Source organism: Salmo salar, chromosome 13 (genome assembly GCF_965601325.2).
Source record: "Salmo salar chromosome 13, fSalSal1, whole genome shotgun sequence".
NCBI lineage: Eukaryota > Metazoa > Chordata > Actinopteri > Salmoniformes > Salmonidae > Salmo > Salmo salar.
In genome coordinates, this window is record NC_138303.1 from 86,200,001 (window position 1) to 86,227,096 (window position 27,096).

At 43.7% G+C, this 27,096-nt stretch overlaps 1 protein-coding gene across 6 annotated transcripts in view; it reads right to left on the reverse strand.

Annotated features, from left to right (window-relative positions):
* The window catches only part of LOC106567837 (cell adhesion molecule DSCAML1), a 91,115-nt gene extending 64,260 nt beyond the window's left edge, over positions 1 to 26,855 (reverse strand). For 3 of the 6 annotated variants that reach the window (XM_014137620.3, XM_045692284.2, XM_014137616.3), the window contains exons 1-3: positions 26,386 to 26,832; positions 4,535 to 4,855; positions 1,401 to 1,547 (exon numbers count right to left, since the gene is read on the reverse strand). In XM_014137620.3, coding sequence (XP_013993095.1) covers positions 1,401 to 1,547; positions 4,535 to 4,855; positions 26,386 to 26,638 — 721 coding nt within the window. In that variant the 5' untranslated portion in view covers positions 26,639 to 26,832. Of the gene's footprint in view, positions 1 to 1,400; positions 1,548 to 4,534; positions 4,856 to 26,385 lie in introns of all 6 variants that reach the window. The other 3 variants (XM_045692283.2, XM_014137615.3, XM_082960410.1) reach the window with 2 other exon arrangements.
* Positions 26,856 to 27,096: the final 241 nt, after the last annotated feature.

Genomic DNA, 27,096 nt, shown 5'->3' on the forward strand with positions numbered 1-27,096 from the left:
CACACGCACACACACGCACACACACGCACACACACACACACACACACACACACACACAAACTCGAATGAGGTTAATGAAGATGAATGTGGGACAGGGAGGGATCCAGGGAGAATGTAGAAATGTACACAATAGAGAGGAAAGTACAGGAGACAAACTGTAGAAGTTGTAAAAAGGTCAAAGGCCTGTTGGCATGTCAGGAAAAGATGCAATGGATCTAAATTAGGATAACGATACAGAAGGGAAGAAATAGAAATGAACAAACAATGGAGTCAATCAGTTTAGACCGGGGGACAGATAAATAAAGATAGTTGGCTAGAGACACAAGGTTTGGGAGGGAGTGGTGAAGGTGGAGAGAGAGGTCAAAAGGTCAAAAGGGGGAATATGTAGGAAGAGAGCAATGGAGCTCGAGAGAGAAAGGGATGGAGGAAAGAGAGGAGAGAGAGAGTAGGGAGAGGGGCCTCCCGAGTGGTGCAGTGGTCTAAGGCACTGCATCGCAGTGCTAGCTGTGCCACTAGAGATCCTGGTTAGAGTCCAGGCTCTGTCGTAGCCGGCCGTGACCGGGAGACCCATGGCGCACAACTGGCCCAGCGTCTGCTGGGTTAGGGGAGGGTTTGGCCGGCAGAGATGTTCTTGTCCCATCGCGCACTAGCGACTCCTGTGGCGGGCCGGGCGCAATGCATGCTGACACGGTCGCCAGGTGCATGGTGTTTCCTCCGACACATTGGTGCGGCTGGCTTCCAGGTTAAGCGGGCATTGTGTAAAGAAGCAGTGCGGCTTGGCTGGGTTGTGTTTCAGAGGACGCACGGCTCTCGACCTTCGCCTCTCCCGAGTCCGTACGGGAGTTGCAGCGATGGGACAAGACTGTAACTACCAACTGGATAGCACAAAACTGGGGCGAAAAAGGGGTATAAAAAAAATAACCAATTAAAAAAAAAGAAGAGGGAGAGAGAAAGATGAAGAGAGAGAAAGATGAAGAGAGAGAAAGATGAAGAGAGGGAGAAATGATGGAGAGAGTTGCAGGAGGAAGAATCAGTGATCCAGAACAGTGAGCAGACAGACAGCAGACAGGAGTTAGAGTTAGGTCAGGAGATGCACATCATTATCATCATCATCATGACTCCAAAACATACAGGAGGACACGTGCACACACACACACACACACACACACACACACACACACACACTCAAAAACAACAACAACTGCATCTTGCTTCACCTTTGCTTTTGTTTTGAATGCATTGTAAATAGCAGCCATATGGACACATTTATTCACAAACTCACACAAAACCCTTACAGATGGGACTTCATTACCTAGACAAATAATAACACTACCCTTTACCCAGCCCTTTCCTGTTCCCCCCCAGCCCCCCCAACCCCTCTCTGCCCCATGATGTCCTACCTGGGACGATGGAGACAGTGTCTCTCTCCCAGGACACCACGCTGACGTACTCCTGCACGGCGGTGGGAATGAGGCACTTGAACACGGCCACGTTGCCCCGCATGGAGCGCTGGTCTGCCACACGCACCGTGTACGGCTCCCTGAACACTATCATACAGAGAGAGACGAAGTGTTAGGCAGGTGGAGTGAGAATCTAAAAGTATTTTTTTGGTTTAGGAAAAAGTGAATACTAGAGTTGTAGTGGAACACATAAGATGTATTCTGGCAGTCAATATTGTAAGAATCATTAATTGGATTGCGAAATAATCTACTAATAATATTAAATGTGCAAACATATTGGGAACAATTCAGATTCGGTTTTTGGATATTGTTTGAACACATCAATAACACTAATCGTACATCTGTTTTCAATTCAATTTCTGAGAAGGATTAACAGAAACATGATTGGCTAGCTACAATCAACATCAGACACTAATCTATTGTTGTGAATACAACTCAATATAAAAAATATGACAGAATAAGTGGTTTCTGTTAAAGCACTGCGCTAGAGATAACAACCCAGCTTAATAAAACCATTGGGATGTGTAGTAGTGGTGGTGCGCTGTTCATGCAATATTTTACACTCTCCTGAATGGGCATTAACTAATTAGTGAAATCAGGAGAAGCTAGGACATATTTGAAGGTTGCTAAGAAACTGCTTTGGAAGCCCCCTCCCTGGTAACAGCAGTGTAGTGTAGCAGACAGGCAGCGTTACATTAACGTTAGGATCCTACTGCAGTATAACTCAATATACATTACTACATCCACTTTACATAGAGAAACAGATACATACATAGACATATAAATATATGTCTAAACAATAATATGATATAGGAACAGGGATTAGACATATAAAATATGCTCTGATGGAAATTGTATCATCTATGTTTGAATAATTGCCCGCTGTAGCTATGCAGTAAAGAGATAGTTCACCGAAATGACAAATGTACATAATATTATGGATATCTAGAAAGTAGGCTAGGGTTGGTTTATTTGCTCTACTGTAGCTACAGCATTAGCACCTGGGAGTGAGAGTGAAACATAGGACACCTATTCTCCAAATACTCTAACTACAAACCAAGTTGTAGTAACCCCATTACACTACCCCTTGACCTAACTCCTTGATCAGACCTCAATAACACCACAGCACCCTGACCCAAAACCCCTGACTGTAACTTCTGAACCACGTCCCTCCTGACTATAACCGCTCCATGACCATACATAATGCCATGACCATACATAACGCCCTGACCATACATAACGCCCTGACCATACATAACGCCCTGACCATACATAACGCCCTGACCATACATAACGCCCTGACCATACATAACGCCCTGACCATACATAACTCCCTGACCATACATAACTCCCTGACCATACATAACGCCCTGACCATACATAACGTCCTGACCATACATAACTCCCTGACCATACATAACTCCCTGACCATACATAACGCCCTGACCATACATAACTCCCTGACCATACATAACGCCCTGACCATACATAACGCCCTGACCATACATAACTCCCTGACCATACATAACGCCCTGACCATACATAACGCCCTGACCATACATAACGCCCTGACCATACATAACGCCCTGACCATACTTAACTCCCTGACCATACATAACTCCCTGGATATGGGACGTGGCTGCTAAGGTTTTGTAAATGCTAATCCCTTGTCTCCTGGGGGTGGGCTTTTGGGTCATGAGGGAATGACGGCAGCAGCAACGAGGAGCGACCGACCGGCTGGCGTGCGGCTCAGAGATCTCTCTCTCTCTCTCTCTCTCTCTCTCTCTCTCTCTCTCTCTCTCTCTCTCTCTCGGCTAGCTAGTATTAGTAGGAGTATGTATTAGTGCAGGTCGGTGTTGGGAGGCAGAATATGAAAACAGATGTTGACAGCAGGAGGGACGGGGGAGGGACTGTCTGCCCTGATGTGAATGATGGACAGGGAGGGAGAGAGAGAGTGGGACAGGTAGGAAGGAAAGCGGAACAAGAGAGGTTGTGAAGAACCTACAGTCCAGGAGAACTGTAAAGGTGACCACTTGACAAACGGATTCAACTGACCATCTCACCTCCACTTAGTTTGTCCAGTATATGATACTGTATGAAATAGATTAAATGGATGAACAGGCCCAGAGCTATTTACAATATATCCCACATCAGCAGCAGTTATAACCTGTGTTGTTTTATAAGAGGTCCACCTTGTTAAATAGCACTGGCATGAAGTCTAATCAATGGAGTGCACCAATTAGGTTTCATAATGAGAGATAATGAATGAAGTGTTCTGCTGCGGTTATATTTAGCATGGTACCAGAGGACAATGTGAGAGGAGGAAGAAGAGAGGAGGAGGAGAAGGAATGGAGAGAGCGATAGAGACAGACATGGATAGAAATAGAGATACAAAGATGGAGGGAGAACATCACGCAAGTCAGCTGATGCTTTAGGAATAGCATAGCAACCAGCAACAGTAGCAGCAACATCTGCATAGATACTGTCATTAGTGATTCGTTTTTTGGTGCTTATATGACTCATACTGCACATGTACATACCTATGTGTGTGGGCCAGACAGTTCAAACCAGTTGAAGCATAAGGGATTAGATGAAGGTTGTGGAGTATAACTAGGGGTACAGGCTGGTGGCCTCAATTCACCATGGTGATGGGTTTAAATGGTTGTGTAGTGCGTAACAAAGTCCAGTGAACCTGTGTTACAGTTGTTGTCCCAACAGAGTAGACTGTGTTCTAGGTCAGTCTGGATTTGGGACCAGGGTTTGTACAGGTGCCTCTGAGTGGCTTGTGCTGTGGCCAGCAGGCTTTTGGCAGCTGTCAATCACTCCCTGCCTTTTGCTTGTTTACATTTTCTCTCTCCATAATTCCCCTCCCTTGTTCTGCCATCGAACCTCTATCGCTGCCCTCTTAGTTACTTCTGTCACTCTGCATCAACACCCTTTATTATCCCACCTCTCTACTTCCTCTCCCCCTCCCTTCTTCACCTGTCCCTTCATTCTGTCCTCTCTTCTCCTATTCACTATTTTCCCCTCCGCCTTTTATGTTCTCCCCCCGTCCCCTTCTTCCCTCTGCTCACCAGCTTTGACTCTGATATTGGGGCTTCGGATCTTGCCAGCCTGGTTTTCTGCGGTGCAGAAGTAGTCGTTGTCGTGGATGTAGGAGTTGAAGGCGGAGGGTGAGAAGGGGTAGAGTTGGAGGGTGCCATTGGCATGGACGTGGCGGATGTGGGGCACGTCGTAGATGTCATCGCCGGTGGCCAGGTACCAGCGCAGGATGGCGGTGGGGGTGCCGCCCGCCGGGCAGGGCAGAGACACCCCCACCGAGCTGGAGTAGGTCAGCCTCTGCAGGGATGCGTTCACAAAGTACAGCCTGGTAGAGCCCACATCCTCACTGTGTACTGCATGGGGAGAGAGATAGGATAGTTAGTAATAGGTAGGGTAGAGAAAAGTCAGTGACATGTAGAACAATATAAGCTAAGTGTCACTGTTGCAAAACAACAGACGACGAATTGCATGAAAAACACTGTTGAGCTCCATATTCAAAATACATATCTGGAACTCTGCCCGCCTGTTATTCAATAAAAATGACGATAAAAGTAAAAAGGGAGATTGAAAAGTAATGGCACATAAACAGATGTAATAAAACAAAAGAAGGGGAGGAACATGAATGCCCTTCAAATGTGTAGCAAAATAATAATAACAAATGTATGTCAAATGTCCAGCTGCAAACATCAGTCATGTGATGCAGAAAGCCAGGGATTTGAGCTAAAGCCTCTGGTGGGTTACGTGGATGGGGGAGGAGGCCTCTACCTCTACACACACACAGACACACAGACACACACCAAGAGAAAAAACACAGTTATGTGATTGGAATTTGTATGCCAGACACAGAGTTAAGTCTGTTTAATCTTCTTTCATATTTATCATACAGACAGACACACACACACACACACACACACACACACACACACACACACACACACACACACACACACACACACACACACACACACACACACACACACACACACACACACACACACACACACCAGGAGTGTTCCTACTGGGTGCTCAGATTAGGGGTGCACAACCCCATCAGAGAGAGAAAGGGAGGGTACCCACAATTCAGAATCAAGTAGGGGAAGATTAGAAGAGAGAGAAAGGACTATACGCTAGATGGACATATGTGGATGCACAAATCCATCTCACCATTCCCCAAAATATGTAACGCATACATCCTTTATCCCACAGTGCAGTAATACTTAACAATACAAAACAAAACCCGCAAATCCTAAAAATATAAAGCAAGGAATTAAGAAATATCAGAACGAGCGATGTCAGAGTCCGGAATATAAATATATATAGCAGTCGTATGTAGCAGTCGGACATGTGTTTGTCTTGTCCCATGTAAACAGTCGGTTTCGTTGTTTTTTTTTCATACATTTGAAATCGGAACTTTACATACACTTAGGTTGGAGTCATTAAAACTCGTTTTTCAACCACTCCACAAATTTCTTGTTAACAAACTATAGTTTTCGCAAGTCGGTTAGGACATCTACTTTGTGCATGACACAAGTAATTTTTCCAACAATTGTTTACAGACAGATTATTTCACTTTATCACAATTCCAGTGGGTCAGAAGTTTACATACACTAAGTTGACTATGCCTTTAAACAGCTTGGAAAATTCCAGAAAATGATGTCATGGCTTTAGAAGTTTCTGATAGGCTAATTGACATCATTTGAGTCAATTAGAGGTGAACCTGTGGATGTATTTCAAAGCCTACCTTCAAACTCAGTGCCTCTTTGCTTGACATCATGGGAAAATCAAAAGAAATCAGCCAAGACCTCAGAAAAACAATTGTAGACCTCCACAAGTCTGGTTCATCCTTGGGAGCAATTTCCAAACGCCTGAAAGTACCACGTTCATCTGTACAAACAATAGTACGCAAGTATAAACACCATGGGACCATGCAGCGGTCATACCTCTCGGGAAGAAGACGTGTTCTGTCTCCTAGAGATGAACGTACTTTGGTGCAAAAAGTGCAAATCAATCCCAGAACAACAGCAAAGGACCTTATGAAGATGCTGGAGGAAACAGGCACAAATGAGTCCTATATCGACATAACATGAAAGGCCGCTCAGCAAGGAAGAAGCCACTGCTCCAAAACCGCCATAAAAAAGCCAGACTACGGTTTGCAACTGCACATGGGGACAAAGATCGTACTTTTTGGAGAAATGCCCTCTGGTCTGATGAAACAAAAACAGAACTGTTTGGCCATAATGACCATCGTTATATTTGGGGGAAAAAGAGGGAGGCTTGCCAGCCGAAGAACACCATCCCAACCGTGAAGCACGGGGGTGGCAGCATCATGTTGTGGGGGTGCTATGCTGCAGGAGGAACTGGTGCACTTCACAAAATAGATGGCATCATGAGTAAGGAAAATTATGTGGATATATTGAAGCAACATCTCAAGATATCAGTCAGGAAGTTAAAGCTTGGTCGCAAATGGGTCTTCCAAATGGACAATGACCCCAAGCATACTTCCAAAGTTGTGGCAAAATGGCTTAATAAGGACAACAAAGTCAAGGTATTGGAGTGGCCATCACAAAGCCCTGACGTCAGTCCTATAGAAAATTTGTGGGCAGAACTGAAAAAGCGTGTGTGAGCAAGGAGGCCTACAAACCTGACTCAGTTAGACCAGCTCTGTCAGGAGGAATGGGACAAAATTCACCCAACTTATTGTGGGAAGCTTCTGGAAGGCTACCCAAAACATTTGACCCAAGTTAATCAATTTAAAGGCAATGCAACCAAATACTAATTGAGTTTATGTAAACTTCAGACCCACTGGGAATGTGATGAAAGAAATAAAAGCTGAAATAAAGCATTCTCTCTACTAATATTCTGACATTTCACATTCTAAAAATAAAGTGGTTATCCTAACTGACCTAAGACAGGGAATTTTTACTAGGATTAAATGTCAGAAATTGTGAAAAACTGAGTTTAAATGTATTTGGCTAAGGTGTATGTAAACTTCTGACTTCAACTGTATATATTTTAATCTCACTTTCCAACTATGATCTAAATATACTTTCCTGCAACCCGCCTCACCCAATGTGGTACGGATCTGCTATTTGTATACGTTATAACTGGAACCTCCATCAGTAGCTAGCCAGCTAACTAGCTAGTAGTCACTGTTAGCCACGGCTAGCGGTCTTCACCTTTAGCTCGGACACCAGCCAGCTTTAGCTCGGTCAATACCTGCCAGTCTGCACAGCACGATATCAACCCAGAGCATATTAGACTGCTTTTCTCCACAACATCACCAGATTCCTGCCGCAAGCTCTAGGCCATTGCACCGGATCCTCGCAGCTAGCTGCAACTGAGTGGCTACTGCTGTCTAATGCCTCTGTCCCAAAGCAAGCACCAGTTGAGCTAGCCTCGAGCTAGGCCCATCTCCCGGCTAGCCGAAGAGGTATACCCGCTAATTTGTGGGCTACAATACCTCTTTTGCCAATTGGCCTGGACCCTTTAATGCCGACACGAAGCCCCACCGATCCATCATGACTGGTCTGCCGATGTAATCGTCCGAAGTGGTTTCAACAGGCCTTTCCGTTGCAATGTCACCGAAGACCCAGCTGCTAGCCCCGGCCCGCTAGCATTCTGAACTTCGTGCCTCTCGCTCGCTTAGCATAGTAGCGACTACCGAACGGCTCCCTGGCTCACCTATTGCTACTCATTGGACCCTATGATCACTCGGCTACACATGCCTCGCTCTAAAGTCAATATGCCTTGTCTTCTGCTGTTTCGGTTAGTTATTATTGTTTAATTTCACTGTAGAGTCCCTAGTCCAGCCCAACATGCCTTAGATAGCTCTTTTGTCACACACCCCACACATGGGGAGACCTCACCTGGCTTAACTGGTGTCTCCAGAGATGCAAGCTCTCTCATCGTCACTCAATGCCTAGGTTTACCCCCACTGTACTCACATCCTACCATACCCTTGTCTGTACATTATGCCCTGAATCTATTCTACCACACCCCGAAATCTGCCCCTTTTATTCTCTGTTCCCAAAGCACTAGACGAACAGTTCTTATAGCCTTTAGCCATACCCTTATCCTACTCCTCCTCTGTTCCTCTGGTGATGTAGAGGTTAACCCAGGCCCTGTAGCCCCCAGCATTACACCTATTCCCCAGGCGCTCTCATTTGTTGACTTCTGTAACCGTTAAAGCCATGCATGTTAACCTGTTATGGCTAGGGGGCAGTATTTTCACGGCTGGATAAAAAACGTACCCGATTTAATCTGGTTACTACTCCTGCCCAGTAACTAGAATATGCATATAATTATTGGCTTTGGATAGAAAACACTCCAAAGTTTCTAAAACTGTTTGAATGGTGTCTGTGAGTATAACAGAACTCAAATGGCAGGTCAAAACCTGAGAGATTCCTTTACAGGAAGTGGCCTGTCTGACCATTTCTTGAACTTATTTGCCATCTCTATCTTTTACAAAGGATCTCTGCTCTAACGTGACACTTCCTACGTCTTCCATGGGCGCTCAGAGCCCGGGAAAAACCTGAATGTCGTCATCCCAGCCCCAGGCTGAAACACATTATCGCCTTTCTCAAGTGGCCGATCAAGGGACTGGGGCTTAGGCGCATGCCCTGGCTGCCCCCGTCTTTGTGATTTTTCCTCTGTTTGCCGAAAAGGAGATTCCCGGTCGGAATATTATCGCTTTTTTACGAGATAAATTGCATAAAAATTGATTTTAAACAGCGGTTGACATGCTTCGAAGTACGGTAATGGAATATTTAGAATTTTTTTGTCACGAATTGCGCCATGCGCGCGACCCTGATTTATCATTTCGGATAGTTTCTGGAACGCACAAACAAAACGCCGCTATTCGGATATAACGATGGATTATTTGGGACCAAACCAACATTTGTTATTGAAGTGGCAGTCCTGGGAGTGCATTCTGATGAAGACAACAAAGGTAATAACATTTTTGTTATAGTAAATCTGATTTTGGTGAAGGCTAAACTTGCCGGGTGTCTAAATGGCTAGCCCGTGATGGCTGGGCTATGTACTTAGAATATTGCAAAATGTGCTTTCACCAAAAAGCTATTTTAAAATCGGACATATCGAGTGCATAGAGGAGTTCTGTATCTATAATTCTTAAAATAATTGTTATGCTTTTTGTGAACGTTTATCGTGAGTAATTTAGTAAATTGTTAGTAAATTCCCCGGAAGTTTGCGGGGGGTATGCTAGTTCTGAACGTCACATGCTAATGTAAAAAGCTGTTTTTTGATATAAATATGAACTTGATTGAACAAAACATGCATGTATTGTATAACATAATGTCCTAGGTGTGTCATCTGATGAAGATCATCAAAGGTTAGTGCTGCATTTAGCTGTCTTCTGGGTTTTTGTGACATTATATGCTAGCTTGAAAAATGGGTGTCTGATTATTTCTGGCTGGGTACTTTGCTGACATAATCTAATGTTTTGCTTTCGCTGTAAAGCCTTTTTGAAATCGGACAGTGTGGTTAGATAAAGGAGAGTCTTGTCTTTAAAATGCTGTGAAATAGTCATATGTTTGAAAAATGGAAGTTTTTGTATTTTTGAGGAATTTGTAATTCGCGCCACGCCTATCATTGGATATTGGAGCAGGTGTTCCGCTAGCGGAACGTCTAGATCAGAAGCCTTATCCCTAAATTTGTTTTATTCACTGCTTTAGCACATTCCGCCAAACCCTGATGTCCTAGCCATGTCTGAATCCTGGCTTAGGAAGGCCACCAAAAATTCTGAAATTTCCATCCCCAACTACAACATTTTCCATCAAGACAGAACTGCCAAAGGGGCGAAGTTGCTATCTACTGCAGAGATAGCCTGCAGAGTTCTGTCATACCATCCAGGTCTGTGCCCAAACAGTAAGAGCTTCTACTTTTAAAAATCCACCTTTCCAGAAATAAGTCTCTCACTGTTGCCGCTTGGTATAGACCCCCCTCAGCCCCCAGCTGTGCCCTGGACACCATATGTGAATTGATTGTCCCCCATCTATCTTGAGAGTTCGTACTGTTAGGTGACCTAAACTAGGATATGTTTAGCACCCTGGCCATTCTACAATCTAAGCAAGATGCCCTCAATCTCACACAAATTATCAAGGAACCTACCAGGTACAACGTTAAATCTGTAAACATGGGCACCCTCATAGATATCATCCTCACCAACTATCCCTCTAAATACACCTCTGCTGTCTTCAACCAGGATCTCAGCGATCACTGCCTCATTGCCTGCGTCCGTAATGGGCCAGTGGTCAAACGACCACCCCTCATCACTGTCAAACGCTCCCTAAAACACTTCAGCGAGCAGGCCTTTCTAATCAACCTGGCCCAGGTATCCTGGAAGGATATTGACCTCATCCCGTCAGTAGAGGATGACTGGTTGTTCTTTAAAAGTGCTTTCCTCACCATCTTAAATTAGCATGCCCCATTCAAAAAATGTGGAACTAAGAACAGATAAAGCCCTTGGTTCACTCCAGACTTGACTGCCCTTGACCAGCACAAAAACATTCTGTGGCGTACTGCATTAGCATCGAATGCAATTTTTCAGGGAACTTAGGAACCAATATAAACAGTCAGTTAGGAAAGTTAAGGCTAGCTTTTTCAAACAGAAATTTGCATCCTGTAGCACTAATTCCAAAAAGTTTTGGGACACTAAAGTCCATGGAGAATAAGAGTACCTCCTTCCAGCTACCCACTGCACTGAGGATAGGAAACACTGTCGCCAATGATAAATCTACGATAATCGAGAATTTCAATAAGCATTTTTCTACAGATGGCCATGCTTTCCACCTGGCTACCCCTACCCTGGCCAACAGCTCTGCATCCCCCGCAGCAACTTGCCAAAGCCTTCCCTGCTTCTCCTTCACCCAAATCCAGATAGCTGATGTTCTGAAAGAGCTGCAAAATCTGGATCCCTACAAATCAGCTGGGCTAGACAATCTGGACCCTCTCTTTCTAAAATTATCCGCCGAAATTGTTGCAACCCCTATTTACTAGCCTGTTCAACCTCTCTTTCGTATCGTCTGAGATCCCTAAAGATTGGAAAGCTGCCACGGTCATCCCCCTCTTCAAAGGGGGAGACACTCTAGACCCAAACTGTTATAGACCTATATCCATCTTGCCCTGCCTTTCTAAAGTCTTCGAAAGCCAAGTTATCAAACAGATCACCGACCATTTCGAATCCTACCATACCTTCTCAACTATGAAATCTGGTTTCCGAGCTGGTCATGGGTGCACCTCAGCCACGCTCAAGGTCCTAAACGATATCATAACCGCCATAGATAAAACACAGTACTGTGCAGCCATTTTCATCGACCTGGCCAAAGCTTTCGACTCTGTCAATCATCGCATTTTTATCGGCAGACTCAATAGCCTTGGTTTCTCAAATGACTGCCTTGCCTGGTTCACCAACTACTTGTCAGATAGAGTTCAGTGTTTCAAATCGGAGGGCCTGTTGTCCGGACATCTGGCAGTCTCTATGGGGGTGCCACAGGGTTCAATTCTCGGGCCGACTCTTTTCTCTGTATATATCAATGATGTCGCTCTTGCTGCTGGTTATTCTCTGATCCACCTCTACGCATTCTGTATACATCTGGCCCTTCCTTGGAAACTGTGATAACAAACCTCCAAACGAGCTTCAATGCCATACAACACTCCTTCCATGGCCTCCAACTGCTCTTAAATGCAAGCAAAACTAAATGCATGCTCTTCAACCGATTGCTGCCAGCCTAGCATCACTACTCTGGACGGTTCTGACTTAGAATATTTGGACAACTACAAATACCTAGGTGTCTGGTTAGACTGTAAACTCTCCTTCCAGACTCACATTAAGCATCTCCAATACAAAATGTAATCTAGAATCGGCTTCCTATTTCACAACAAAGGCTCCTTCACTCATGCTGCCAAACATACCATCGTAAAACTGACTCTCCTGCCGATCCTCGACTTTGGCGATGTCATTTACAAAATAGCCTCCAACACTCTACTCAGCAAATTGGATGTAGTCTATCACAGTGCCATCCGTTATGTCACCAAAGCCCCATATACTACCCACCACTGTGTCCTGTATGCTCTCGTTGGATGGCCCTCACTACATATTCGTCGCCAAACCCACTGGCTCCAGGTCATCTATAAGTCTTTGCTAGGTAAATCCCCACCTTATCTCAGCTTACTGGTCACCATAGCAACACCCACCCGTAGCACGCGCTCCAGCAGGTATATTTCACTGGTCATCCCCAAAGCCAACACCTCTTTTGACCGCCTTTCCTTCCAGTTCTCTGCTGCCAATAACTGGAACGAATTGCAAAAATCACTGAAGCTGGAGACTTATATCTCCCTCACTAACTTTAAGCATCAGCTGTCAGAGCAGCTTACCGATCACTGTACCTGTACACAGCCCATCTGTAAATAGCACATCCAACTACCTCAGCCCCATATTGTTATTTATTTTTTGCTCTTTTGCACCCTAGTATCTCTACTTGCACATCATCATCTGCACATCTATCACTCCAGTGTTAATGCTAAACTATTTCGCCACTATGGCCTATTTATTGCCTTACCTCCCTACCCTTATTACATTTGCACACACTGTACATAGATTTTTATATTGTGTTATTGACTGTACGTTTGTTTATCCCATGTGTAACTCTGTGTTGTTGTTTTTGTCGCACTGCTTTGCTTTATCTTGGCCAGGTCGCAGTTGTAAATGAGAACTTGTTCTCAACTGGCCTACCTGGTTAAATAAAGGTGAAATATTTTTTTTAAAGAGAATGGTGTGTATAGACAGTATGGACAGTGTATGAATAGAAAAGGTGTGTACAGCAGTAGTTATATAGGATGAGCATTGACTAGAATACAGTATATAAAATGTGCTTAACAAGTTACATAATAAGTTGCATGGACTCAATCTGTTACTACATTATCTCTGTACCCCACACATACAATTATCTGTAAGTGTCACGCCCTGACCTGAGAGAGTCGTTTTTCTCTGTTTGGTTAGGTCAGGGTGTGACATGGGGTGGGCATTCTATGTGTTGTATGTCTATGTTGTTTTTTCTTTATTGGCCGAGTATGGTTTCCAATCAGAGGCAGCTGTCATTCGTTGTCTCTGATTGGGAATCATACTTAGGCAGCCCTTTTTCCCACAGTCAGATGTGGGATCTTGTCTTTGTGTTGCATGTGTTTGCACGCATAGCTTTTCGTTCGTTGTATTGTTTATTGTTTTTGCTGGTTCACATTTAAAATAAAGTATGATGAACCCAACTCACGCTGTGCCTTGGTCTACCTTTAACGACGGACGTTACAGTAAGGTCCCTCACTCAAGCAGTGAATTTTAAACACAGATTCAACCACAAAAGACCAAGGACATTTTCCAATGGCTAGCAAAGAAGGGAACCTATTGGTAGATGGGTTAAAATGTAAAAAAATTAAGCAGACATTGAATATCCCTATTGAGCATGGTGAAGTGAATTAATTATACTTCGGATGGTGTATCAATACACCAAGTCAATACAAAGATACAGGCGTCCTTACTAACTCAGATGCCGGAGAGGATGGAAACCGCTCAGGGATTTCACCATGAGGCCAATTGTGTCTTTAAAACAGTTACAGAGTTTAATGGCTTGTGTAGTTACACAATACTAACCTAAATGGCAGAGTTAAAGGAAGGAAGAATGGATGCATACTATTCTAAAGTGTGCATTCTATTTGCAATAAGGCATTAAAGTAAAACAGCAAAAACTGTCCTGAATACAAAGTGTTATGCTGGGGGCAAATTCAACACAACACATCACTGAGTACCACTCTTCATATATTGAATCATGGCAGTGGCTGCCTCATGTTATGTGTATGCTTGTCATCAGCAAGGACTAGGGAGTTTTCTATGATAAAAAGAAACAGAATAGAGCGAAGCACAGGCAAAATCCTAGAGGAAAACCTGGTTTAGTCTGACACTGGGAGACAAATGCACCTTTCAGCAGGACAATAACCTAAAACAAGGCCAAATATACACTGGAGTTGCTTACCAAGACAACATTGAACATTCCTGAGTGGCCTAGTTACAGTTTTGACTTAAATTGGCTTGAAAATCTATGGCAAGAATTGAAAATGTTTGTCTAGCAAGGATCAACAACCAAATTAACAGAGCTTGAAGAATATTTTAAAGAATAATGTGCAAATATTGTACAATCCAGGTGTGCAAAGCTCTTAAAGACTTACCCAGAAAGACTCACAGCTGTAATCACTGTATTGATTCAGGGGTGCAAATACTTATGTCAATTAGATATTTCTGTATTTCATTTTGAATAAATTTGCTAACATTTCTAAATACGTTTTCATTTTGTCATTATGGAGTATTGTGTGTAGTTGTGTGAGAAAAAACATTGATTTAATCCATTTTGAATTCAGGGTGTAACACAACAAAATGTGGAATAAGTCAAGGGGTGTGAACACTTTCTGAAGGCACTGTACATAGGGCAGCAGTCTCTAAGATACAGGGTAGAATACCGGGTGGTAGCCAGCTGGTAACAGTGACTAAGTTCAGACCAGGGTACTGGGCCGGGGTCGGCTAGTAGTGACTGTTTAACAGTCTGATGGCTGTTTTTCAGTCTCTCGATCTCAGCTTTGATGCACCTGTACTGTCTCCGCCTTCCAGATGGTAGCGGGGTGAACAGGCCGTGGCTCGGGTGGCTGAGGTCCTTGATGATCTTTTTGGCTTTCCTGTGACACCGGGTGCTGTAGATGTCCTGGAGGGATGGCAATGTGTCCCCGGTAATGCATTGGGCTGACCACACCACCCTCTGGAGAGCCATGCAGTTGTGGAAGGTGCAATTGCCGTACCAGGTGGTGATACAGATAGGATACTCTCAATGGTTCATCTGTAGAAGTTTGTGAGGGTCTTAGGAGCCAGGACAAATTTCTTCAGCCTCCTGAGGTTGTGGATGGACCATTTCAGGTTGTCAGTGATGTGCACACCGAGAACCTTAAAGCTTTTCACCCTCTCCACTGAACACCCGACGATGTGGATGGGGGCATGCTCTCTCTGATGTCTCCTGAAGTTCACGATCAGCTACTTCGATTTGTTGACGTTGAGGGAAAGGTTATTATCCTGGTACCACTCTGCCAGGGCCCTCACCTCCTCCCTGTAGGCTGTCTCGTCATTGTTGGTAATCAGGCCTAACACTGCTGTGTCGTCTGAAAACTTGATCATTGAGTTGGAGATGTGCGTGGCCCCGAAGTCATGGGTGAACAGGGAGCACAGGAGGGGGCTGAGCACGCGCCCATGTTGAGGATCAGCACAGCATAGCGGTGTTGTTGCCTACCTTTATCACCAGGGGTCGACCCGTCAGGAGGTCCAGGACCCAGTTGCGCAGAGCGGGGTTCAGACCCAGGGCCTCGAGCTTAGTGATGAGCTTGGAGGGCAATATGGTTTTGAAGGCTGAGATATACAGTAGTCGATGAACAGCATTCTTACATAGGTATTCCTCTTGTCCAGATGGGATAGGGCGGTATGCAGTGCAATGGTGATTGCATCATCTGTGGATCTATTGGGGCGCTATGCTAATTGAAGTGGGTCTAGGGTGTCAGATAAGGTGGAGGTCATATGATCCTTAACCTGTTATGGCTAGGGGGCAGTATTTTCACGGCTGGATAAAAAACATACCCGATTTAATCTGGTTACCACTCCTACCCAGTAACTAGAATATGAATATACTTATTACATATGGATAGAAAACACTCCAAAGTTTCTAAAACTGTTTGAATGGTGTCTGTGAGTATAACAGAACTCATTTGGCAGGCAAAAACCTGACAAGGTTTCAGGCAGGAAGTGGCCTGTCTGACAAGGTGTCGTTCTTCTTGTCTCTGTTTATTGAAGAGTGAGGATCTTAGCTGTCCCGTGACACTTCCTACGGCTGCCATAGGGTCTCAGAAGGCGGTAAAAAGCTGAATCGTGGCTTTGCAGGCTCTGGCTGAAACAAAGTAGCGCGTTTGGGTAGTGGCTGGTTACAGTACTGTGAGACTCAGGCTCGTGCCCGCGTCGACCGAAAGCTTTGTTTACTTTCCTCAGTTTAGCTAAAAGGAGATTCCTGGTCGGAATATTATCGCTTTTTTACGAGAAAAATGGCATAAAAATTGATTTTAAACAGCGGTTGACATGCTTCGAAGTACGGTAATGGAATATTTAGATTTTTTTTGTCACGAATTGCGCCATGCGCGCGACCCTGATTTACCATTTCAGATAGTGTCTGGGACGCACGAACAAAACGCCGCTATTCGGATATAACGATGGATTATTTTGGACCAAACCAACATTTGTTATTGAAGTAGCAGTCCTGGGAGTGCATTCTGACGAAGACAACAAAAGGTAATGAAACTTTTATAATAGTAAAGCTGATATTGGTGAGTGCTAAACTTGCCGGGTGTCTAAATAGCTAGCCCGTGATGCCTGGGCTATGTACTTAGAATATTGCAAAATGTGCTTTCACCAAAAAGCTATTTTAAAATCGGACATTTCGAGTGCATAGAGGAGGTCTGTATCTATAATTCTTAAAATAATTGTTATGCTTTTTGTGAACGTTTATCGTGAGTAATTTAGTAAAATGTTAGCGAATTCCCGGGAAGTTTGCTAGTTCTGAACGTCACATGCTAATGTAAAAAGCTGGTTTTTGATATAAATATGAACTTGATTGAACAAAACATGCATGTATTGTATAACATAATGTCCTAGGGTTGTCATCTGATGAAGATCATCAAAGGTTAGTGTTGCATTTAGCTGTCTTCTAGGTTTTTGTGACATTATATGCTAGCTTGAAAAATGGGTGTCTGATTATTTCTGGCTTGGTACTCTGCTGACATAATCTAATGTTTTGCTTTCGTTGTAAAGCCTTTTTGAAATCGGACAGTGTGGTTAGATAAAGGAGAGTCTTATCTTTAAAATGCTGTGAAATAGTCATATGTTTGAAAAATGGAAGTTTTTGTATTTTAGAGGAGTTTGTATTTCGCGCCACGCCCATCATTGGATAATGGAGCAGGTGTTCCGCTAGCGGAACGTCTAGATGTAAGAGGTTAACCTGTTTGGGATAGGGGGCAGTATTTTCACGGCCAGATAAAAAACGTACCCGATTTAATCTGGTTACTACTCCTGCCCAGAAACTAGAATATGCATATAATTAGTAGATTTGGATAGAAAACACTCTAAAGTTTCTAAAACTGTTTGAATGGTGTCTGTGAGTATAACAGAACTCATATGGCAGGCCAAAACCTGAGAAGATTCCATACAGGAAGTGCCCTGTCTGACAATTTGTTGTCCTTCTAGGGCATCTCTATCAAAAATACAGCATCTCTGCTGTAATGTGACATTTTCTAAGGCTTCCATTGGCTCTCAAAAGGCACCAGAAAGCGGAATGACGTCTCTGCAGTCTCTGGCCGAAAAAAGCAGGAGTTTTTGTGAGTGGTCAGGCAGGGAACAATGACAGTGGAGTGCGCGTGCACGAGACGACTCCATGTTTTTCTTTCAGTCTATGAATGAATATAACGTCACCCGGTTGGAATATTATCGCTATTTTACGAGAAAAATAGCATAAACATTTATTTTAAACAGCGTTTGACATGCTTCGAAGTACGGTAATGGAATATTTTGAAATTTTTTGTCACGAAATGCGCCCGCGCGTCACCCTTCAGATACTGACATGAACGCACGAACAAAGTGGAGCTATTTGGATATAACTATGGATTATTTCTAGCCAAAACAACATTTGTTGTTGAAGTAGAAGTCCTGGGAGTGCATTCTGACGAAGAACAGCAAAGGTAATCCAATTTTTCTTATAGTAAATCTGAGTTTGGTGAGCACCAAACTTGGTGGGTGTCAAATTAGCTAGCCTGTGAGGGCCGAGCTATCTACTCAGTATATTGCAAAATGTGCTTTCGACGAAAAGCTATTTTAAGATCTGACACAGTGATTGCATAAAGGAGTTCTGTATCTATAATTCTTAAAATAATTGTTGTTTTTTTGTAAACGTTTATCGTGAGTAATTTAGTAAATTCACCGGAAGTTTGCGGTGGGTATGCTAGTTCTGAACATCACATGCTAATGTAAAAAGCTGTTTTTTTTATATAAATATGAACTTGATTGAACAAAACATGCATGTATTGTATAACATAATGTACTAGGAGTGTCATCTGATAAAGATCATCAAAGGTTAGTGCTGCATTTAGCTGTGGTTTTGGGTTTAAAATAGTCATATGTTTGAGAAATTGAAGTTATAGCATTTTTAAGGTATTTGTATTTCCACGCTCTACCATTGAATATTGATGAGGCGTTCCGCTAGCGGAACGTCTGTCCGTAACAGGTTTTAACTAGCCTCTCAAAGTATTTCATGGTGGCAAAAGTGAGTGCTACGGAGTGATAGTCATTTAGTTCAGTTACCTTCGCTTTCTTGGGTACAGGAAGAATGGTAGACATCTTGAAGCAAGTAGGGACAACAGACTGGCAGATGGAGAAATTGAATATGTCCGTAAACACTCCAGCCAGCTGGTCTGCCCATGCTCTGAGGAAGCGACTTGGGATGCCGTCTGGGCCGGCAGCCTTGCGAGGGTTCATTCACCTCTACCTCTAGACTCTCTCTCTCTATTGTCCAGCCCCTCCAACACTACTGTCCAAACCATCTGCACCAGGCTCTCTAGTACCCCTAGAGAAAATACTTAGGCTAATTTAATGTAAATTTGTGTATGCTAGTGTGTACATTGTGCTGTTGACAAACAGGTTGGTTACATTTGTAGGTTCAGATTTCAGATGGTGGTGATAGCAACACATTAAACTATGAAGCTTTTTCTCACAGGATCAGCACTATGGACAGATTCTATACATTTACCCAAGAGTAAGATCAGAACCATGGACAGAGTCTAGAGATGAACCCTGGAGTAAGATCAGCTCCTATGGATAATGATGCTTCCATAGGCTATATAATCCCATCTAAGGGCTAGTCCATAATGCCACGAGACATGTCCCCTTGAAAGAACAGTAGCACTCACTCCTGGATCCATGGTCTGGGCTCAACATAACGTTGATGTTAGATGTGAAGTGAGGGCAGCATGCTACAGATGGTAAATATGAACTCTAGCCATCCATCTGATGGTGGACTGCAGAATCCAGGTCAGACATGCTCCCCCACCCCAATGCACGCGCCATGCCCCCCTCCCCTCCCTCCCCTCTGCAGATTACTGATAATGGCCCCCGAGCATAAAGCCCATATTAAAGATGGCAATATCTATAATCTCCCAATGGGGAGACAGGACTAAAGTGGAGGGGTGGAGTGGTGGAGGGGGGAAAGGCATGCTGAGAGCTTGGGGGGTGGGGGGTGGGGGCTGGGCAGCAGGACCACCCCTCTTCAGATTAGGGGCCTGGGGGCTGGAGGGGTGAGGGTGGTTAAAAGAGGGGTACTGGGCAGGATCGAGTGGGGAGTGGGTGAGAGGGGGGGGGATCAACCAGCCCACTCAAAGCCTGTCACAAACAGACACACACCACACACACACACACACACACACACACGCCACAAGCGGAATTTAGGGCACACTCACACTGGGTAGAGACAGAGGGGTTGCCATGGTGGCACTGGCATGTGACAAAAAAATATATACACAACATACTATGTGTGAATACAGTGTGTTGGTTGAATTTTGAGGGGGTGAACTGGGGGCAAGTGACTTCCATCCAAGTCAATGGAAGGAGAAACCATCCGGACCATTAATTAACAGCCACGTCACCCGTGATACAACTCAGTATTCGACGTCCATCCATGTCTGAGGGCGCCAGGAGATAATGTGTACACCGGCCACTAGGATCAACAGTTAGCTTCAAGTAGGTTTAGATTTTGCTAGAGTGTTGTGGACAGGGATGGCAAATGGGCGTAATTATCTGCCTCTGATTCCAAAGGTTGCAAAGCAGTTCTTTTTGTGATTTTGGTTTTTAAGCCTATCCCAAACCTTAACCATTCAGAGTTAATGCCTAAACTTTTCATTTTTTTGTATTTTTTGTTGTTGTTGTATTTTACTCCCTTTTTCATTTAGGATCTTATCTCATCGCTGCAACTCCCCAACGAGCTCGGGAGAGGAGAAGGTCGAGTCATGCGTCCTCCGAAACATGACCTGCCAAACCTGCGCTTCTTAACAACTGAAGTCAGCCTGCAGGCACCCGGCCCTCCACAAGGAGTCGCTAGACCGCGATGAGCCAAGTAAAGCCTCCCCTGCCAAACCCTCCCTTAACACAGACGACGCTGGGACAATTGTGCGCCTCCCTATGGGACTCCCGGTCACAGCCGGTTGTGACACAGCATGGGATCAAACCCGGGTCTGTAGTGACACCTCAAGCACTGCGATGCAAACTTAACCTTAAACACTTTGAAATTTGACGTTTGTAACAACTTTGAAATTTGATATTAGATAACCATGGATGAACGTCTAATTCTGACGTGAGACTGTGAGAGCTGGTTGTTAATTAATGGCTCAAATGGCCTTCCCATCTCCATTTTGTGGAATCATGAGCTGCTTCTCAAAAAAACTGTCAGTCTGAATGGATCAAATCATTCAGCCAAAACATTCTAGCATCCCATTTGACTGTGCATTGACTGCCAGCCATTAATGTACTATGTCATGTTAACACATCAACAAACCCCCTTTCAGTCAAATTCAGTCCAAAGCATCTGAGTTCAGTGTTGACCTGGTATCTGGGGACACCAGTAGAACTGGGAGTTCAGTCCTAATAAAACACAATGAGGAAAAACAATAGGAAATATATATAATGAAACGCATCCATGTCCCCTCATTCATTGTGAGGTGTTTTCATTGCAGTGCATTGGAGCCTGTTAATGGTGTTGGTAGAGCTGAGCCCTGGCTTGCTGGCTGGCTGCAGGAGTGAGTGTGCGCAGAACACACTGAGCCACTACTTTATGCAGCCTGCTTGAGAACGAGCCATGAATATGTATGTCGGGAGAGGCAGAAGCCATTGCCTATGCAAGACTTCATTATGCATAATACAGCTGGTCTACGCCTCCCCGGTGTGCGCGCGCATGCACACACATACATACACACACACACTCACTCCACACACACACACGTACACAATCGTATCATGTGTTAAACACAATCCACACACTGATGAGCTGGTAAACAAATGCCCACACCCCCACATTCCCTTTCATATACACACCATCAAACCCGCAGTCCCTGAACCAAACCAAATGCATAATGCTTTCTCCTCTTCTCCATCTTCCCCCTTTTTCTCTCTCTCCCTCGTTCTCTCTTTAACCCTCTGCTCATGTGCATACACATCAGTGCTCCCTCTGTCTCAACCCCCATCCTCTTTTCTCTCTCTGTCACACATCATGGAGCACCTCTTCCCATGGAGACAGATGTAGGATCATTTTCAGACTGGCTGGAAGTCCACTTCCTCCTCTCCTTCCCTCCATCTCCCTGTGCTCTTCTCCTTCTCCTCTATTCCCTCTATCTCTCCATCCATTACCTTCCGAACGCTAGCTAGCTCACATCTTGATGCGTCTTACAGGAAGACTTTGATGTTGTATGCCAACATGTTTGCATTCAGAACCTAGCGATTAGAATATTTCGCTCTGTCTGTCTGTCTGTCTGTCTGTCTGTCTGTCTGTCTGTCTGTCTGTCTGTCTGTCTGTCTGTCTGTCTGTCTGTCTGTCTGTCTGTCTGTCTGTCTGTCTGTCTGTCTGTCTGTCTGTCTGTCTGTCTGTCTGTCTGTTATGAGAGCAAGTAGGGGGAGGGGAAGTACATATAAATGAAAAGAAGAGACAGGGAGATGGAGGTATGTGTAAGCTTATGAATAATCCTTAGGGGTCTGGCATAAGTAGGTGGTTGGTTTGGGGTGGGAAGATGTGAGGGCTGGGCTGGTGGGTTGTTGGGGGTTACATCTAATCAAGGCAGGGGTTTTGCCCCCCTGCTTTCTGTACACCCATCACCCCCCAGGCCCGTGCTGCGTCAGTGAAAAAGTGTGCTACTTCAGCAGTCCCCTGGGACCAGCTTCCCCTTACATCAAAGCAGCCAGTTTCTCTCTTAATGTGAATATCAAATCTGTAGATCACAAGTCCCAGCAGTCTGCATAAAACTGCCCCTCCCCCAGCCTTTAATTCTGCCTAGTGATGAGGGGGAGAAGGAGGAGTGTGTGTGAGTGAGTGAGTGAGAGAGCGATAGAGAGAGAGAGAGAGAGAGAGAGCATACCTTCGACAACCACCTGCCAGAACATAAACATTTCCCCAAATACAGTAAGACCCGAGGTGATAAAAGGCTTGGACACCTCACCTGTCATCCGTCAGAACTCATGTATTTGACATATTTCATATCCCTTTTTTTCCAAACATAGCCTATCCATTCCTTATCCATTCTAATCATCTAATGCATTTGTATTCGACATAACTTATCCCATTCTGGTAGGCTACATTGTGACGACGGGTTGAGAGAGGAGCGGGAGGATGCAGGGGGACTGAGACGAATAGGAAAGCAGATGTGCCATGATAGAGGTGTAAGATCCTATCGCTGAACGCTCTATGGCTCCGCTCCGCGCGCTCTGAGATCCGCTGCGCTCGCCCTGCCAGCCTCACCACTGCAACGCGCCACTTACACCAGCTGCAGTAACGTTCACATCTCACAATACTATTACAAAGTTAGGTAGGCTTAATCACCATTACACGGCGGTAAAACGTAAATTTCTGAGTTCCTCATTAGAGGCAAGGGCAACCCCGGCCAATGCCATCGATTTATTTCCATGCATTCCATTGAAAAAGTTTGCGGGATGATTTTAAAGGATTAAAGTTTGAAGGATTCTTTGGCCTCAAAACAAAAACAATAACAACATCAATAGTGCAAACTGTATACACCATATTATGAATAGGTTAATCATATTGACTCATTAATGAACCCAGGACACAGCACAGACTTAGGCTATTCAAGGAGCCAAATAAACGTTTTAGAATTAGTATATAGCTTACAACAGATAATTGAAACGAAAATGTTATTGTTTATAAATTTACGAATGCAATTTGACAAGACAATTAAGTGAGTAGGCCTAGGCCTATGCTACAGCCTGGCCATAAGCCGAGGAATAGTTTAAAATAAAGGCAGTGTATTTATTCATTCAGCATTATTCAATATTTAAAAAAAAAAGTGATTTATGAACATATTTGACTAGAAAAATAAAACCAGGCAATTATCTATTGGCACCCTTCTGTCCTGTTACCCGCTTTGCTGCTCTGTCATTGGGTGATGCGGCAGATCGCAACGCTAATTGCGCAGCTGAGGGGAGAAGGCAGCAGGGGATTTGGGCTAAAATAGAGAGAGACCAATTTTGCATGTTTCTATTTTCTACGAGGGAGGACAGGAGAGGGAGGGTTGGGTATGGAGGGGGAGAGGGTGACAGTAGCCTAGGAGCTTATGACAGGGGAGGGAATGCCTTATAACCACATATATTTGGATTAATTAAGCTAAATTATGAAATGCCATTGACCGGACCATTTTATTATATTTATTGTATTTTAATTTCATAATTATAAAAAAAGAATCAATAGACCAATACATCCTTAGAAATTACACTGAAAATACAAACTGCTTTACAACAACTATAGCATTTCTGAAATCAATACATAATTAATTGTTAATCATTCTAGGCAATAAATCACTGAAATGTGTGCGTCTGTGTTGGATTATCATAATTTGTATTTGGTCAAAAATAGCAAACGGGTGGTCAGATAAATAAATTCCATATTGACAAAATTGTCTATTTCCCATCTTCAATAATGAAATATAGCGCTATAATAGTCGTACAATATCCTATTTCATTTAGCTTCATTGGTTTTAAGCCTAAAGACGTAATGACTGTTCAACACCTAAAGATATAGAAAATTAATACTAATTAATTACACAGCCATTTGGACTAAAATAATGTCTCTTTGATTTGTTTCTTTCATTTATGTAGGCTAATTGACCAATTATGTAACCCATGTCTCGCTGTAAGTAATTCGCTAGCCCATTGAATTGGGTGTGTTTGCGTTGTAAAATGGGTCCAAGTATGTATGGGAAAATATTCAACAAAAATTAGATGTTTAAATGCAACATATTAAAATGAACCAATTAACAATAACAATTGCCTTCAACTAAATTGTCACAGTTCAATTATACACATAAACTTTGTAGCAAACAGTCCCAATGCAATGCAGAGAGGGAGGGCTGTCCCCTTTCACAGAGAGAGAGAGAGAGAGAGAGAGAGAGAGAGAGAGAGAGAGAGAGAGAGAGAGAGAGAGAGAGAGAGAGAAGCCTGGGTTCAGGTGGGCTATTAGAGGGAAACACGCCTGGGCTTGTCCACATTCACCCAAGCATCTGGGGTCTTCTTTGGTCAAATATATTAAGATCGAATTAAATAGATTTAAAAAGACATTTGGATGCTGGTATGAGAACATTGTGCCTTTATTTAACTTGACTTTTCATATTATTTTAATTGACATGCATTCAGGGAGACATTCAAATGCTTGAATGGTCCACATGTACTTACACCCATTTATGTAATTAAATAATTATTAACACAAAACAGCCTAAATAAAAGTAGGCGCCAATGTGAGCTTGTATCTTGGGTTTACCCTTCCAGTATTGACAGACATGTCGGATAGGCCTACATATCAAGACATAAGAAGAACAAAATTATATCTGCCCATCCTCCAGAACCATGCCATTTATGAAATGATAACTCAGAAATATGCATAGACATAACTCCAAACAGTCAGGCTAAACAAAGGTCTACACACTAAGATGCTGCTGAGTTTCTGTGTTATTTTCAACGCAGATTTGCAGGATTATTATAATACACTGTAATAGCAAGAGAGATCAGTTTGGTAATTCGTTCGGGATTTGCAGCCATATTGAATCAGCCTTTGAAATGTGAGGATTTTTCCCCGTCAAAAACAGAAAGCACTTTATAAAGATAAATCATTAAACGAAAATTAAACTCATAATGTCTACAAAATAAATGAGGAAATTCGGAAAAGAGTAATTGCATTTTCATTATGGGGCAATTAATTTGGGTGTAATCATTTGTCTAATAAGAAGCCTTTCGTTTGTTACTTCATTTTTCAACATGGCAACTACTCATTGGCAGACACGGACTCTTGCCAAAAATCTCCTCAAGATCACCTCCCAAAAATCACCACAGCACACCTCCAGAACAGTGCGCCTGTGTCCACAGCCAAGCGCTTAAAACACATTCACAGACATACCCACAAACCGACACCAATAGGCCAAACAACCACAGCAAAATGATTTACTAACACTGAAATAAAATGATAAGAATCGATTTCAACAAATACTTTGCACTGCATGTGCCCATTCAAGTTTTCACCACAAAAAAAAGTCAACAATTCAGGCATTTCAAGACCTGTTTTTATCTCCCTCTCCCACCTCGTTCTCCCTATCCAGCCATTTTACATATTCATAACACTCGTTGGTATAATGCGAAAACAACCCGTGCTATCAGCACCATCTGCGGCATCACCAACCGGTGCACACGGCCACACATCCACAAAAAATATATTTCACACCTAAAACACCTCCACATGCTTCTTTACAATAGGCCTATGCATTTTGTAGACAAACAAATCCATTTACACTTAATTTTCAAATCCAATCTCTCCTAATTGTATTGCTTCCAATGATAGGCTACATCAATGCAGTTGTTCTCCTTCTACATCTCCATGTTTCTTTACAATTATTGGTAATTATTACAGTACTTTTGATCAGGATAGAATAAGTGAGACACTCACTGGATTTCATTTATTAAGGTAATACATAAAACAGTGTTTCTTACCTTCCCGGAGAGAGTACAGCAGGAGTAAAGTTACAAGCCACATGCCATAAATAGCAGGTATATTTTTCAGGAATGTTTGGCAATCCTGGCAAGTGTGCGGCGCAGTCTTTGGCCAGGCGAGTCTCGGTGCTGGACTGGCGACTATGCTCCCCGGCGGTCTCTCCAGCCCTGCTGCCCGGATAACCATCGCAGGGAAATGAGAAGCGCCTGAGCCCCGCCCACGTCCCCTCCCTTCGACGAGACTACAGAACATGCATGCGAAGCCTCCCTTCGTAGTCTAATGAGACACGGTCAAAATATACGTCACACGCCAAATGGAACCGCTAAGGTTCGAGTTGAGTTGAGGAGTGGATATTCGGTCACTTTTCGGTGGAAAGGAGGGAGTGTGCTCCGGATTGACGCCGACAGGTGGATGGCTACTGTCTCTGACACACAGGTGAGCGCGCCCACCTGTGCACCACACGGACTGAACTGACCTTTTCTCTCCGTTTGGATGGACCTACTCCAGATACCATTGAATACTTTGAAACCAAATCGCTATAATCAACAATATTACTTGTCTGTTTATTTATGGATTCACTCAGTCGCTGAGTGACGGTTGGATATAGGACTCCTGAATCGCATAGTGACTTAAAATGAAAGCAAGTCTCTCATCTTTCCTCTCCCCGGCAACGGAGCACGCGCGCAAATTCATGCAACTGAAAGCTCTCT